Source organism: Melampsora larici-populina (assembly GCF_000204055.1).
Source record: "Melampsora larici-populina 98AG31 unplaced genomic scaffold MELLAscaffold_15, whole genome shotgun sequence".
Lineage (NCBI taxonomy): Eukaryota > Fungi > Basidiomycota > Pucciniomycetes > Pucciniales > Melampsoraceae > Melampsora > Melampsora laricis-populina.
The window spans coordinates 1,589,117-1,601,619 of record NW_006768779.1 but is presented as its reverse complement, the minus strand read 5'-3'; the positions used below and the strand labels follow the sequence as shown (position 1 = coordinate 1,601,619).

At 40.1% G+C, this 12,503-nt stretch overlaps 3 protein-coding genes across 3 annotated transcripts; 1 reads left to right on the top strand and 2 right to left on the bottom strand.

Moving 5' to 3' along the window:
* Positions 1–489: 489 nt before the first annotated feature.
* MELLADRAFT_105987 (uncharacterized protein) lies at positions 490–1,268 on the top strand (the record flags this gene model as incomplete). The annotated part of the gene is made up of 3 exons (XM_007409255.1): positions 490–646; positions 853–929; positions 1,044–1,268. 3 exons carry the CDS (start codon positions 490–492, stop codon positions 1,266–1,268), a joined length of 459 nt encoding a protein of 152 aa, XP_007409317.1.
* Positions 1,269–6,413: 5,145 nt separating this feature from the next.
* Positions 6,414–7,433, bottom strand: MELLADRAFT_62726 (uncharacterized protein; the record flags this gene model as incomplete). The annotated part of the gene is made up of 5 exons (XM_007409247.1): positions 6,414–6,480; positions 6,536–6,590; positions 6,631–6,696; positions 6,758–6,837; positions 7,111–7,433. 5 exons carry the CDS (start codon positions 7,431–7,433, stop codon positions 6,414–6,416), a joined length of 591 nt encoding a protein of 196 aa, XP_007409309.1.
* Positions 7,434–11,488: 4,055 nt separating this feature from the next.
* Positions 11,489–12,132, bottom strand: MELLADRAFT_85844 (uncharacterized protein; the record flags this gene model as incomplete). The annotated part of the gene is made up of 2 exons (XM_007409246.1): positions 11,489–12,048; positions 12,114–12,132. The coding sequence occupies 2 exons, from the start codon at positions 12,130–12,132 to the stop codon at positions 11,489–11,491; spliced, it is 579 nt and encodes a 192-aa protein (XP_007409308.1).
* Positions 12,133–12,503: the final 371 nt, after the last annotated feature.

Here is a 12,503-nt window from a genome sequence, read left to right as displayed (position 1 = left end):
AGCTTGACAAATTCTTCTTGTACATATGATGATCTTATTAGGAAGGACGAGCAGAAGAAGACAAATGCTTTTGTGCATTCACCGTTGCGCCTTATGAGGATTTATACCATATCACTGCCAGGATTAAACACTGTCCTAATTGGGATAATGTGTTGCTTTTTTTGGGATAATTAATTTTTGCCATATAAATGCTGAGCAATTAATGCAAGAGTGATCATTATTCCATTAGGGACACTGTTTAATCCTGGCAGTGTATACATAGAGGAGATCTATAGGAAGGTGATATCAAAGGCATAACAACAACCGACCGCCCTGGTCTAGATCATCTTCACATATAGACTTGTAAGCAGTTCAGTTTTCCACAAAGAACCCAAGTTGTATCTTGGTATTGATGACTGTCTTATAGATATTGTGAGCTTATTGTTGGACGATGAGATCCTGTGAAGTTCCTGGACTAGGCATAATTTATGCTTCACACGATTTGGCACCATGACACAATTACGCCGTCCCTTCCTTCATCTCACAATCTTCATTTCACAAAAAGAATCAGAAAGATTATCAAAGAACAAAGAAAGACATGAATTAAGTCAACCAACTGAAGGTGGATCTGCTGGTAGAGATCCAGTGGCTAGTCAAGATCCTCAAGGTAAATCATCCAATCATTCTGGTATACTTTATTAGCAGTTTTCTAGTTTTCTGATATATGTTTGTCACCTCTTTTGTCATTTCTGCTTGCCTCTAGACTTTGACTCTAAACGTAGCGCACAGGGTGATCACCTACCTAACGCAAACCCTATCATGTCAAGTGATATGACATCAGACCACAGAAACTTGTCGCTCTTATGCTTATAGTAGTCATTACAACCTCATCTGGCAACAAAGTGTATGAAGAGATTCGTATCAAGAGAAGCAAACGACGGTCTCTTAAAGTGAGTTTCATGTAAACCTGTTTACTTAGTCCACATGCTGATCAATACTTTTCTTGTTGCATGGTACATCAGCCAACAGATGTACCATCAGGATGATCCAATGACGAGTCGTAGACATTGACATTTGAAGAAGAAGTAGAAGTCGCAGATGCCAATGTAGACACCAGCGACCTAATCAGCTCCAATTTGAGACAAACACAAACAGATCCCATTGCAGAACCCCCACCTGTTTATCGACCCAAGATGGAAGAAATGCAGCTTCAGACAGAAAGTAACTTGAAAGAGACTTCCGAGCCTGAGATAGTAGACGTGACTTCGAAAGAAGCCATTCAGAAATAATTAGTCGCTTGTGCTGATTCAGCAAACATCACAGATATCTTTGCCAGTTTACAACGGAAGGGCGATCTGGACTTTTCAATTAAACGTACAACAGTCATTCATAGTGATTCTTCATCTGAATCAAGTGGGACACCTCTTTCGCCTTTAAGCAATAGTCCCAAGACGGGTTACTTTCAAAGATTTTGATTTGGTTCTTCTGGTGCATCATTCACCAACTCAATTGTTAATATCATTACTCCTAATATCTCATCAAGTCAGGCTATCAAACCTGAATTTAACTTGATGAACCTTGATTTCAAGATGTATAGTACAGCTTTTGCAGTGTTTCTATCAGGATGGTTATTAGGAAACATAAATCCTATCATGTAAGTGATATGACATCAGATCACAGAAACTTGTCGCTCCTATGCGTATAGTAGTTGTTACAACCTCATCAATTAATATTGTAAGAATCCTGCATGCTGTTTCACATTGTACATTCCAAATGTATTGAATTTCACAATTATAGAGCAGATTGTGATAGCAAACAATTCATACCTACGTGTCATCAAATCTAATCTCCAGAAAAGGTACAAGCCACATAAGTAGGTAAAACTTTGTTATGAAGATGTTTGGACGCATATAAAGCTAGGAGCACATCCTGCAAAGATATTTGCAAGTTTTTGATTCTTTGAAGCTCTCCAGATCACATCATGTGGCTTGATAAGTTTCAAATCATTCATAAGTGATGATATACCTAGATTACTATGTCCATTCCATCCCCATCCATAAATAAGATCAGACCAATCCAAAACCATTACATGTTCAGAGCCGACTGCTAGTGTTATCAAACTCGGCGATCCATTTAATCGATTTTATGAAGCTGAGATCTTTGATCCAAGAGAAGCAAGTTGAGATTGAGGGTTATTACCAAAGCCTAAGAGTACACATGAAGACGGCGGATGGATTTTGATCGCAGGTTGTTTCAAAAAGAAAGTGGTATTTCAACAACACTGGACTTCAAGTATCTGATCTTCTGATTCACTATTGGTCCAGTTTTGTGAATATTTCTTACTACAAAGTGAGTACATAATACATATGACGCGGACAGACAATCACGGTATGTTCTTTACCAACACCATTCGATCGAATCTGGATCTTGAGGCAATTTAAATGGAAAATCAATACGGGTGGGTGGTTGTGTCTTAGAAGGCTTTGGCCCCGAATTCAAGGAGCCCAATTGACCGTGCCGAGCTGCACCCCAGTCAATTATTTGTACAGAGCTTGCATTTGAGTCGAAAGAGCGTATGAAAACAGCCGCAATGACATGTTGAGGTCCACCACTTGAAATCGTGAACGCGGATCAAGGAGGGACATCAAATTTGACAATGCTAGGATCTTCAAGCCTAGAGACAGGGCCATTTTGAGTTCCTTGTAAACCGAAATCATTTGAACCAAATGAGATGAGGACGCTCAAATAATTTCCAGGACATTGATCTTGAATAGGATCAAGACTGATAAAACTAGTTTCCCAACTTGATCCAACAATCATAGGCTGATAAGAATTAAGGGGTTTTTACCCAAGTTCGGGATTGACTGACTAAATTGATGAGATCAAGTTTTGATAGTTAATCTCCGTAAAGCGTGTTTCATTTTTCTCATCAGAATTAATTGGAAGTTGATGATTGGTTCTATCTCCTGATTCAAGTAGTTTTGGGAATTCATCAATTTGATTTCGAATTAAGAAAATCAAATGACGAGCTCCTGCTGCAAAACTGAGGATTTCAGTTGAAGTTGACCATTGTTCAATTGAAGTAAATTCTTGTAAGTCTTCTATATGTCCTGAGCCAAGTTGTCCATGTGAATTTGAACTGATGCGAATGATTCAATGTAATCTGAGCTAACTTCGTTGAGCATTCATACGGTTGTTTAAATGGAACAAAGTATGAAAGCCTATGAAAGCATGATCAGGTGGTTTAGGTATTTTTTCAATCGATTTGATTTCATGGAGGATTTTTTGGGTGACGGTGATGAATCAAGTTGATGAACTTGAAATTGAGTTCGTGTGTTGGTCAAAAGGGTTGGGTCATAATAGAATGACATAAAGGAAACATATGAGGGAGTCTGAAGTTCTAAGAAATATCCTGAGGCTGTGAATCTAACGTCTGAGGAATTCCCTGAGGCTCAATGGCTTCTGATCGATCACTCATGCATCTCTCAGTCTATGCTGAGTGGGATACTCAGTAGTGGAACTAACCCGCAATAAAGTTGGAATAAAGTTGAACCAAATCAAGACATTCTACCCTTCTCGACGTCAAGAAGGGAGGTGGTGGACGCAGTGGTAGGGCATTTCTGCTGCGCTACTCAGCATTACCTGCCAAAAAAAAAACTTTTATTTATTGACTTTTTAAGGTGATAAACACATAAAGGAGATAGAAAAAACAGTGTAAACAAGGGTAAAGAAAAGATCAAGAAACATCATAAACAAGTGTAAAGAAAGTAAAAGAATAGAAAAAATAATATTTGATAAAAAAACTCATCAAACACGAGTTTGGCGGGTTTTCTTTGAGATGGCTTTCTTCACAAACTCTCTGACCTTGCCCACCTCAGCAAAAGGCCTGGTTAGAGGGATCCCTTCCCCCATCCATAAAGTGCTACTCACTAACATCTCAGTCATTCTTGGCTTTAAACCTCCTCGCTTGTTGGTACAAATTCGACCAGCAATAGAGAAAGAGCGCTCAGGAGCACTTTATGCCGCTGGAGTCGCAAGGTAGTTGCAAGCTAAGACAGATAGCACAGGGTATATACCTTCATGAGCCTATAGATAAAGATATGAAGATCAGCAAGGTAAAATTGGAGTGAAAGATCATACAAATCATGACATACCTTCCACCAATCCAACACATGCTGTGGATTATTGACATTGAAAGTTTTCATTGGATAAATGCCTTGAATGTATTGGTTGAGTTCATTAAGATTGCTTTCAGTTGTGTTAAGACCGTTGTAGAACTCCTACGCAGTGTAGCGTAGGCTGAGCCGGAGAGGGGAAGAATCACCACTTGAGAGAGCGGGTGAAACTACAGGCGCTGTGAAGCTGCCCTCGTCCTTCAAAAATGATTTCGAGTTGTAAGATGAGGCTTCTCTACTTTTCACTCTTTGTCTTTTTAAGGTCTCCCGAAACCTATTTTACACCACACGGTTGGATGCGCAGCGTTTGGCGGAGTCTAACAATACTACACACCACCCTACACCACGAACCCATCGAAACCGTTTTTTAACCGGGGTTGCAATTCAGTTAAAAAACCAATTTTCTTTGGTTGGTGCCAAACGTTTCTCAAACGCCTCCAGCCCGTCGTTTCAAAAACGTTGCTTGCACATGCGGTTCAAATCCGGCTTTTAACCAGTTTTTTTTCCGTTTGTCAGATGAAAAGTGGGGCCAGGCATTTTTTTGATTACAGAATCTGGCCTCAGATCTCACATATACTATCTCCAGTGATTCACAAAATGTTATTAAGAAGTATAACACGAATTGGATTGCACATGATAAGTCTACTTGCTATATATATATCAATAGTGTAAGAGAAAAATACAAATGGAATTGAGATACAATAGTGGAAATATGGAACTAAGAGGAAATATCTGTGATAATTCATGTAACTAAGACAGGATAAAAAATACCATGCTGTTATTTGTTTATGTTGAGATCAAATAAAATAAGAATTGCTGTTGCGATAAAAGATGCTGTTGGATACTCTGGAAAATCTCTGCATTTACAAAAATAAGTGATAGATGAGAAAAAGATAACGAACATAAAAAAATAATGATATGAAACTAAAGATGAAACTTATGTTGACAGCCTCTTTCACTCATTGCTAGTTTCCTCAGGCGCATCCTAATTTTTGTGCAGCGCCTCATCATTGCCCATATCATTCCCAAACTTAAGTTCCATTGTATCCATCTCCTCTTGAATACGCTCGTCAGATGGTAAGGAAAAATCGATTTTCTTCTTTAGGAGGTATTCGAAGTTACGATTGCCATTGAAGCGATCATAGTCATCATACAAGACCAAGACAAAGAAACTATGAAACAACCCAACTCAGTACAGATTGAACATGAATTCCTAACTATGGTATGAAGGAAGAATACGTACGCATATCGATATCGTGTTGACTGACCACGTAAAAACTCTAGCTTTTGATCCACGACGTTCCAATAGGTTTTACCATTGTATTCTGAATTCTTCACTCCCCAATGAACTGCTTGCATTCTCTAATGAATGTAACGCCACTGATCAGAATAAGATCCATCTACAGATTAGTAAGTTACAAAATCATACCAGGTAAGCATATCGGCTTTTGCAAAGGTGTGGCACTTTTTCAAGTACCTCCTCACGAACTTGCACTCGGCCACCAACTTGGCTTCTTTCCTTCTCGTGAAGCTGTTGGTCTCAAAGTTTGTAAGTTGAAGCCTGTGAGACTGTCAATGGATGAATCAACAAGAACAACTCACCTTGACAATTATGGTATCAATGTTTGGGACGTTCCCGGTATGTTCTTTAGATTTGGTTCGTTGTGGGAGGCAAATCTCGCTGAGAAGCTGGATAGTTTGTCAGCAGCAAGAGATTTGTCAAGAATTAAATAGAAAGTACATACAATAGTTTCAAATTCCTTTCGGGTCTGCTTTAAAACATTACTCAAAATCTTCTGCATGGCTTTGGTGGCTTTAGGACTTGGGTTTTTTGCATAACCGGCCGGAAGAAGTCGTTTTTTCCACTCGGTAGGATTGGATAGAATAGCACTCTATCAAATTTCTCAGCAAACAGTTGAAATAAGAAGATATACTCAAATCAGAAATACACCAACTCACCATCAACTTAGCATGTAAGCATAATGGAAGGTTGTCCTGATCACCTTCTTTGTTACTGGTGGCAGTATACGCTTGTACATCACCATCCATGATACACTGTACGGATATAGATTTGACACATTGCTATGCAAAAGGAAAGATGTGTCAGAGGTGGTTGAAGAGAAAAGAAGAACACATCAACGGAAATACTTGCTTTCAATTTGGATGATTCATCCCAGCCACCTCCACTGGAGGAAAGGGAAGTTGAGATGCGTTCATTGATCTCTTCAATCTTGCTAAAGATCTTCTCGTAATTTGACATCATGTCTTGACGGACGGACAGTATAGCGGCCGTAAGTGCATGGAATTGGTCTTTGCCTTGGTTGAACTGTGAAAGATATCAGTTGTGTTAGTTCAAGTAAAGGAAGAACAAGGATACTTACATTGCATAGCTTCCGGGCAAGGATTGTGCTTGCTTCATCCAATTGTGCCACCTTGCTGATGGTATTGAACGACAGTAATTTGCATCCAACCATACGATTGACTAACTGTACGGTTGGCTTTGGCTTAGGATCTTCACTGCCTTCGCTATCGGAATGATTATCTGTAATCAAAGGATAAAAATCATCAGTCAACTCTTTGCAAAGGAAATGGCACCTACTTACTTTGATTGAGCCGATTGGAATCAAAGTTGTCATCATAATCATCGTTGTTATTCTCATTGATATGATTATCATCATCAAAGCTGTTGAACTGTTGAAGATCACCAATTGAATGTTCAGATCCGTTTTCACTGTGTTCAGATTCGTTTTCACTGTGTTCAGATTCGTTTTCACTGTGTTCAGTTTCATTGTCACTGTGTTCAGTTTCATTGTCACTGTGTGTTGATGGACTGTTAATTAAGATCTTGGTTGAACAATGTTGCTTCTTCTGAGGTGGCAGCTTCTTCTTTCCCTTGACTGATTGAGTACGAGGCTTTTGACTGGCAGTTTGGGGTGGTGGTGGTGGTGGTGGTGACGATCTATTAGGGGGAGGGCTTTCGTTAATCGGAGGCAGCTTCTTCTTTCCCTTGACTGATTGAGTACGAGGCTTTTGACTGGCAGTTGAAGCTGGAGTTGCACGAGACGGTTTTTGAGCCGAACGGCCAGAAGCTGGTCTTTGAGAAGGTGGTGGAGTAACACAAGAAGTACTCTGGGCTGCTGGAGGAACTTGCCCTGCTTGACTCCTCAGACGTCGACCCATGGTTGGACAGGAAGCCGGTTGAACTTCTTCGGGGCTGGCCTGTTTACTTGCTTTTGCGGGAGGACGAGCATAAGGTTGGTATCGAGCGGCCCGAGACATAGTTCTGGAAGTAAAGTGAGTGCAGTGGGAAGATATGAGAATATGAAAGCAGGTGAGAGGAAGTAAACGGTCAAGAGGGATTGATGACTGAGAAGGTGAGAGGAAGTGAGCGGTCAAGAGGGAGACCTGTGAAATCAGCTGGAGTCTGTGAAATTTGGATGTGAAACCTCAATAACTGCCCCAGCCCCCACCCGTGGTTTGAACACTTGTAAAGACCGCTCACTTTTCTCTTATTCTTTTGGTGTTTTGAACTCAACAAACCTTGCGAAGAGCATATGTTGTAATCTCTACACTGAAAAAGGAATTCTTAATTCAACAGAATACAAGTCATTTGTTATGGAAGGCAAACAATGAAAATAAGAATTGATCTAAAGACATTATCCATGTTATCATTGGTTTGGAAGATAAAAAAAAAGTAAACATGCAGTTCAAATAAAGGTAAGAGATAGTGGTAAGATACATGCACAGGTTATATTTTTGAGGTAATATATAAACTATTGTGCAGGAAGGTACAAATTATAAGTAAAAGATAATTACAAATCTGAGATACCGTTCACAAACTGAATGATGATGGCCCAGCCACTGGCCCATCAGTGTTATCCTGCGTCTGCAAATCTGAGTGCGGTGAATCAATTGGTTTTCTGATCTTCCTTTTTTTAGCAGCCGGTATACCTGTTTGTCCAGCTAGCACTTTCTCAATCTCTTTTTGACGTTTCTTTTCCTTTATTTCGTCTTTCTTCTTGATTGCTTGCTTCCAATTGTTGATTCCTTGTTTCACAGATGAAATCCGATCTTCAGGTGTTACCTCCTTGTGTAGAATCTGAGCCCATCCCCGGTGAAGTTCGGCATTATAGAAGGCGGCTGAATTCAATATGAAATCACCCGTTGGAACATGTACAACTTCATAATCCAAGTTCTTTGATAGACCCCGTTCGACCATGACTGAACGGGTTTTTTGAATACTGCACTGACCTGCATGGCAATTGTGTTGAACGTTCAAGACTGCTTTGACGTCCTGGAGAGTTCCAACACATTGTTAAGTCTCTTTAGGTCTAGTGTTTAGAATTGAAATTATACTAACTGTAATGTTAATCCACACAGGCCGATTTGTTTCCCGGATTTCTCGCATGGTATAAAATTCATTTACATCACCCAATTGGCAATCAAACGCCTCAATCTTGGTGTGTGATAAAGTGCATCCGCCAACACCCCAAATCCTTTTGACACGTGCAATTCTTCTTCCAGTTTCCGTGTGGGCGTTCTCGACTGACACAAAAACACCAGCAGAGACCTTTTGTCCATCTTTCAGTTTAATATCCTCAAGAACTTTCCAATCTTCGGCTTCAAACGAATCGAATATCCTTGTTGGGATCATATTTTGTGGATTGTCCGGTTGTATTTTTTGAATTTCTAGATCAAAAGAATGTTCAATTCAAGACTGTTCAAGCCATAATGAGAATTGATTTGCTCAGCTTCCTATTTTTTAATTGCACATCTTTATCCCACAACGAATTGTAACCTAAAGCTTTCTGAAATAACCGATTATTACAAAATATATCTTGAATTTTTTCGCTTGCTTGTAAATAAGTTTGTTGCTTGTAGTCATAAACTCTTGCTGCGGTTACTACTCGCATAAGCCGATGGTTATTGAAGGAATTTGCGATATCCTTACTTGGACTGAGATGATTGGACTTTATTGAAGAGTGTCTTGTATTTCCATTATAGCCTTCAAAGTTTTCCGTACCAAAAAGTACTGCAGGTCCAAAAGTCTGAATAGAATCACAGAGATGAGTTAACATGTGAAATTTGGGCTTATTGCACCACTGAGCTGAGAGTTTAACTATTGAATTTAAAAAGATTTGAATAAGTCGATCAAGTTCCACTAAGTACGCCTCCATGTTGTTGATCTCAGTCTGGAAGATGTATGGTGCCAGATTAGAGAGTGCGGTCCATGTTGCACGTTTGTCTTCTGATAAATCACAGCATTCGAAAAAAATAAAAGGTGAACATTGAAGTACCACTCGAAACTCTTTGCCAGTAAGACTGAGGAAGTGTTGGATCATTGTCTTAGGTTGGATGGGTGGGATGTTTAGTCCGGATTTGTCAAAAGACCTCCAACGACCGCAAATATTTTTCTTTTCAGAGGCAGTTGCAGACAGCATTTGATGGTGTAACAAGTATTTGGCAACCCCTAATAACATCACATGCAACACCTCGACCGGAGTGTCGCAATGACCATTAAATCCTGAAAACAGTCAGGTATCAAGTCAGTATAGAGATATCACAAGGTTTGGAAATGGAAAAAATCCGTACCTTTTAAACGCAGGAATGGATTAAATAATCGATCTCCAAACTGCGTGTTCAGCTCGTCGTATAGCTCTGCCACTTCTTCATTGGAAACTGACGCATCCCAATGCATGTCTTGAAGTCTCTTGACAAAAGGCATGTTCTGGATATCTCGCAAACCCCACAAAGCGGATTTAGTGTCGAAGAGAGTAATCGATCCTGGGAGTTTGGAGAGCGCCCAGAGGTCCTTGGTGCCTTTGATGGTTTCTGACTGTTCACGTGTTGGCAGAGATAACTAACAATAGACAAACAAATGTATTAAATCTATGTTGGATTAAACTTCAATATGGTCTCAAGGAGAACATTACCCTCCGTCCAGCTTCATCAATACCGAGGAATTCACAAACATATTGTGTTGATTTCTTTTCAACCAGCTTGTCGACCTTCAGATGACAAATACGACAAGGAGTTAGAGACGTTGTTGGATTCATGGTGTTAGTCACTTCTGCATGCATCGGTGAATCCCCTAAATGACATACGACACATGTCATAATCATAACTTCTGCGTCAATCTTTGCATCATACGCGACAAAACCATCTGTACCTAGAGAGCTGGTATGACTCATCAGAAATATTTTATTAGGCTTACTCAACTCTAAAACTTACTTAAGCTCATCAATCAATGGATCGGCCAACTCCAATGCACCGGCAGTATTTGATGTTGTCAGGAAATGGCAATTGTATTCCTGATTTGCCAGTTTCGGAGGAAGTCCTGCCAAAGTACAGTAGAACGCCATATGCTTATTCCACCGCTTCGAGACATTCCCTGACAGGTCATCACAGTACAAAACCCAAGGAACATGGCGAATTATTTTACCATTAGCCTTTTTGCGCCAGGGATTGTAAAGTGGGACTTCGCTAAAGTGTCCGCAAGTGCCTGATGCTACATAACATAACAAAATGAAAAACTAATCAATGAAATTTAATTGATAATTCATGATAATAAAAGCCACATACCATACATTATGTCCTTGCAGCGATCTTTCATTAACAAATCTTTATGTAATTCTATTTGATCAAAACATTTCCAGAATTCGTCAACATTGATTGTTGATAACCGGTCAGAGTCAAAACTCGAGACAGGTGAGAATTCAATTCGAATATTTGAAGATGCTTGTTTGCCTTGCTTCTGGATCTTTGCAAACACACACTTTGTAAAGATATGAGATCCAGAACGGAAAAAATATAAAGGTATGATAATCCTTTTGGATCGCAGTTGAACCGGTTCGAATAGGTAAAAATGTCCATTTGGCCTGTCAATCATCTGTACTCTGATATCGGGATCAAGTTGTTCTCTCCACTTCTTCGATTGAGAAAGGCGGTCAATAGTAGAGGATGAATTCGGAAGTTCTGGAATGGCCTCAAGGTAATCCCTGACATAGGGATTAGCAAGTTCCTTAATAAACAAAATCGCATCAGTCGAGTTGGATTTGTAAGGTTGAATGAAAACATATCTCACCTGTCTTAATATATCCTTCACTTGAAGGCCAAAACATGGTTTGTCCAATGGGCTCAAACTCTCGTAAACCTTCATGTTGTATTTACGTTGAAGTCTTTTGCGAAGCCTCTGTAAGGTCTTATATGCAGGGAGCTTGATATTGAGAAGTCCGACAAATGAGCGTATGCGCTCATAGCACAGCTGAGAGAGTGTTGTGCGTGTTGAGCCTAGGATCAACAGACCAACAAATTGCTATAGATGCAGGAATCACTCAGTGGGAATAAATTGAAACATCTAGTTGATAAGATGAGCTAATAAATACCTCTAAACTGGAAAAGGGTGCCCAAGAAGAGTCATCCCCGTCCTCTGAGGCCTGTGAATGAGTTTCGTTGCCTTCTGATTCATTATCTTCATCGTCAGAATCCGACTCAATGGATCCTTCACCAATTGATTCGTCCTCGATACTATTGACACGGTGAACTGGAGATCGAAATAGATTTGAATGATCCTGTGCCCAGAGGTCAATGAGTGCTGAATTGTCACGGTGTTCCGGTTCTGAGCTAGCCTGATCTGATGCGATATCTGGGATTTCAGGGTCCTCTTGATTGAAACCTTCTTCGATTTCGATTTCTGGTTGCAAAGGACCTGAATTTGACCTCGGAGGTGGACCAGCGGCCGCAGCAGCAGTGGCCTTCCGCTCGGAGATCCATTGAGACAAGTGTTTCTGATGGCTTGATGTTTTGATGTGCTTTGCAACAGAATTTGATTGCATCAATCGGCTGTTAGGACAAGCCAGGCAACTGAAGAAGGCAGCCTCCAGCTCAACAATGCCTTGGAATTGAGTTATTGAATCAGCTTATGGATTGAGGATAGTCAGAAGACGTTAAAATGTTCACATTCAGGAGATGGGTCCATCGAGTGTGGGAAAGAGATTGATTTGAAAGGCCAAGAAGGTGACGGTTTTGGGTGAGATTTCGAGAAGTGTCTTGAAGGAATTAAAAGTCACTTGTGATGATTGTTTGGGAACGTCTCTGATTGATTGAAGCAAGATAAAACGCCAGCAATCGAAGCAATGTGTGTTGATTGTTCAGGACCGTTGTTCGATGGATTGAAGGGAAAACAAAAAGATTTGGGTGTCTGAGCAGTGAGAATTTGAAAGTTTTGACTTTCAATAATTTCTGATTAAGAATCGAAAAAGGACTGGGGATCTGAGACGAAGTGAGGGAAATCGGTTGAAACCCAGGAAAGGAAAGAAAACGTCAGCTGAGATTTGTCAAATTGGATGA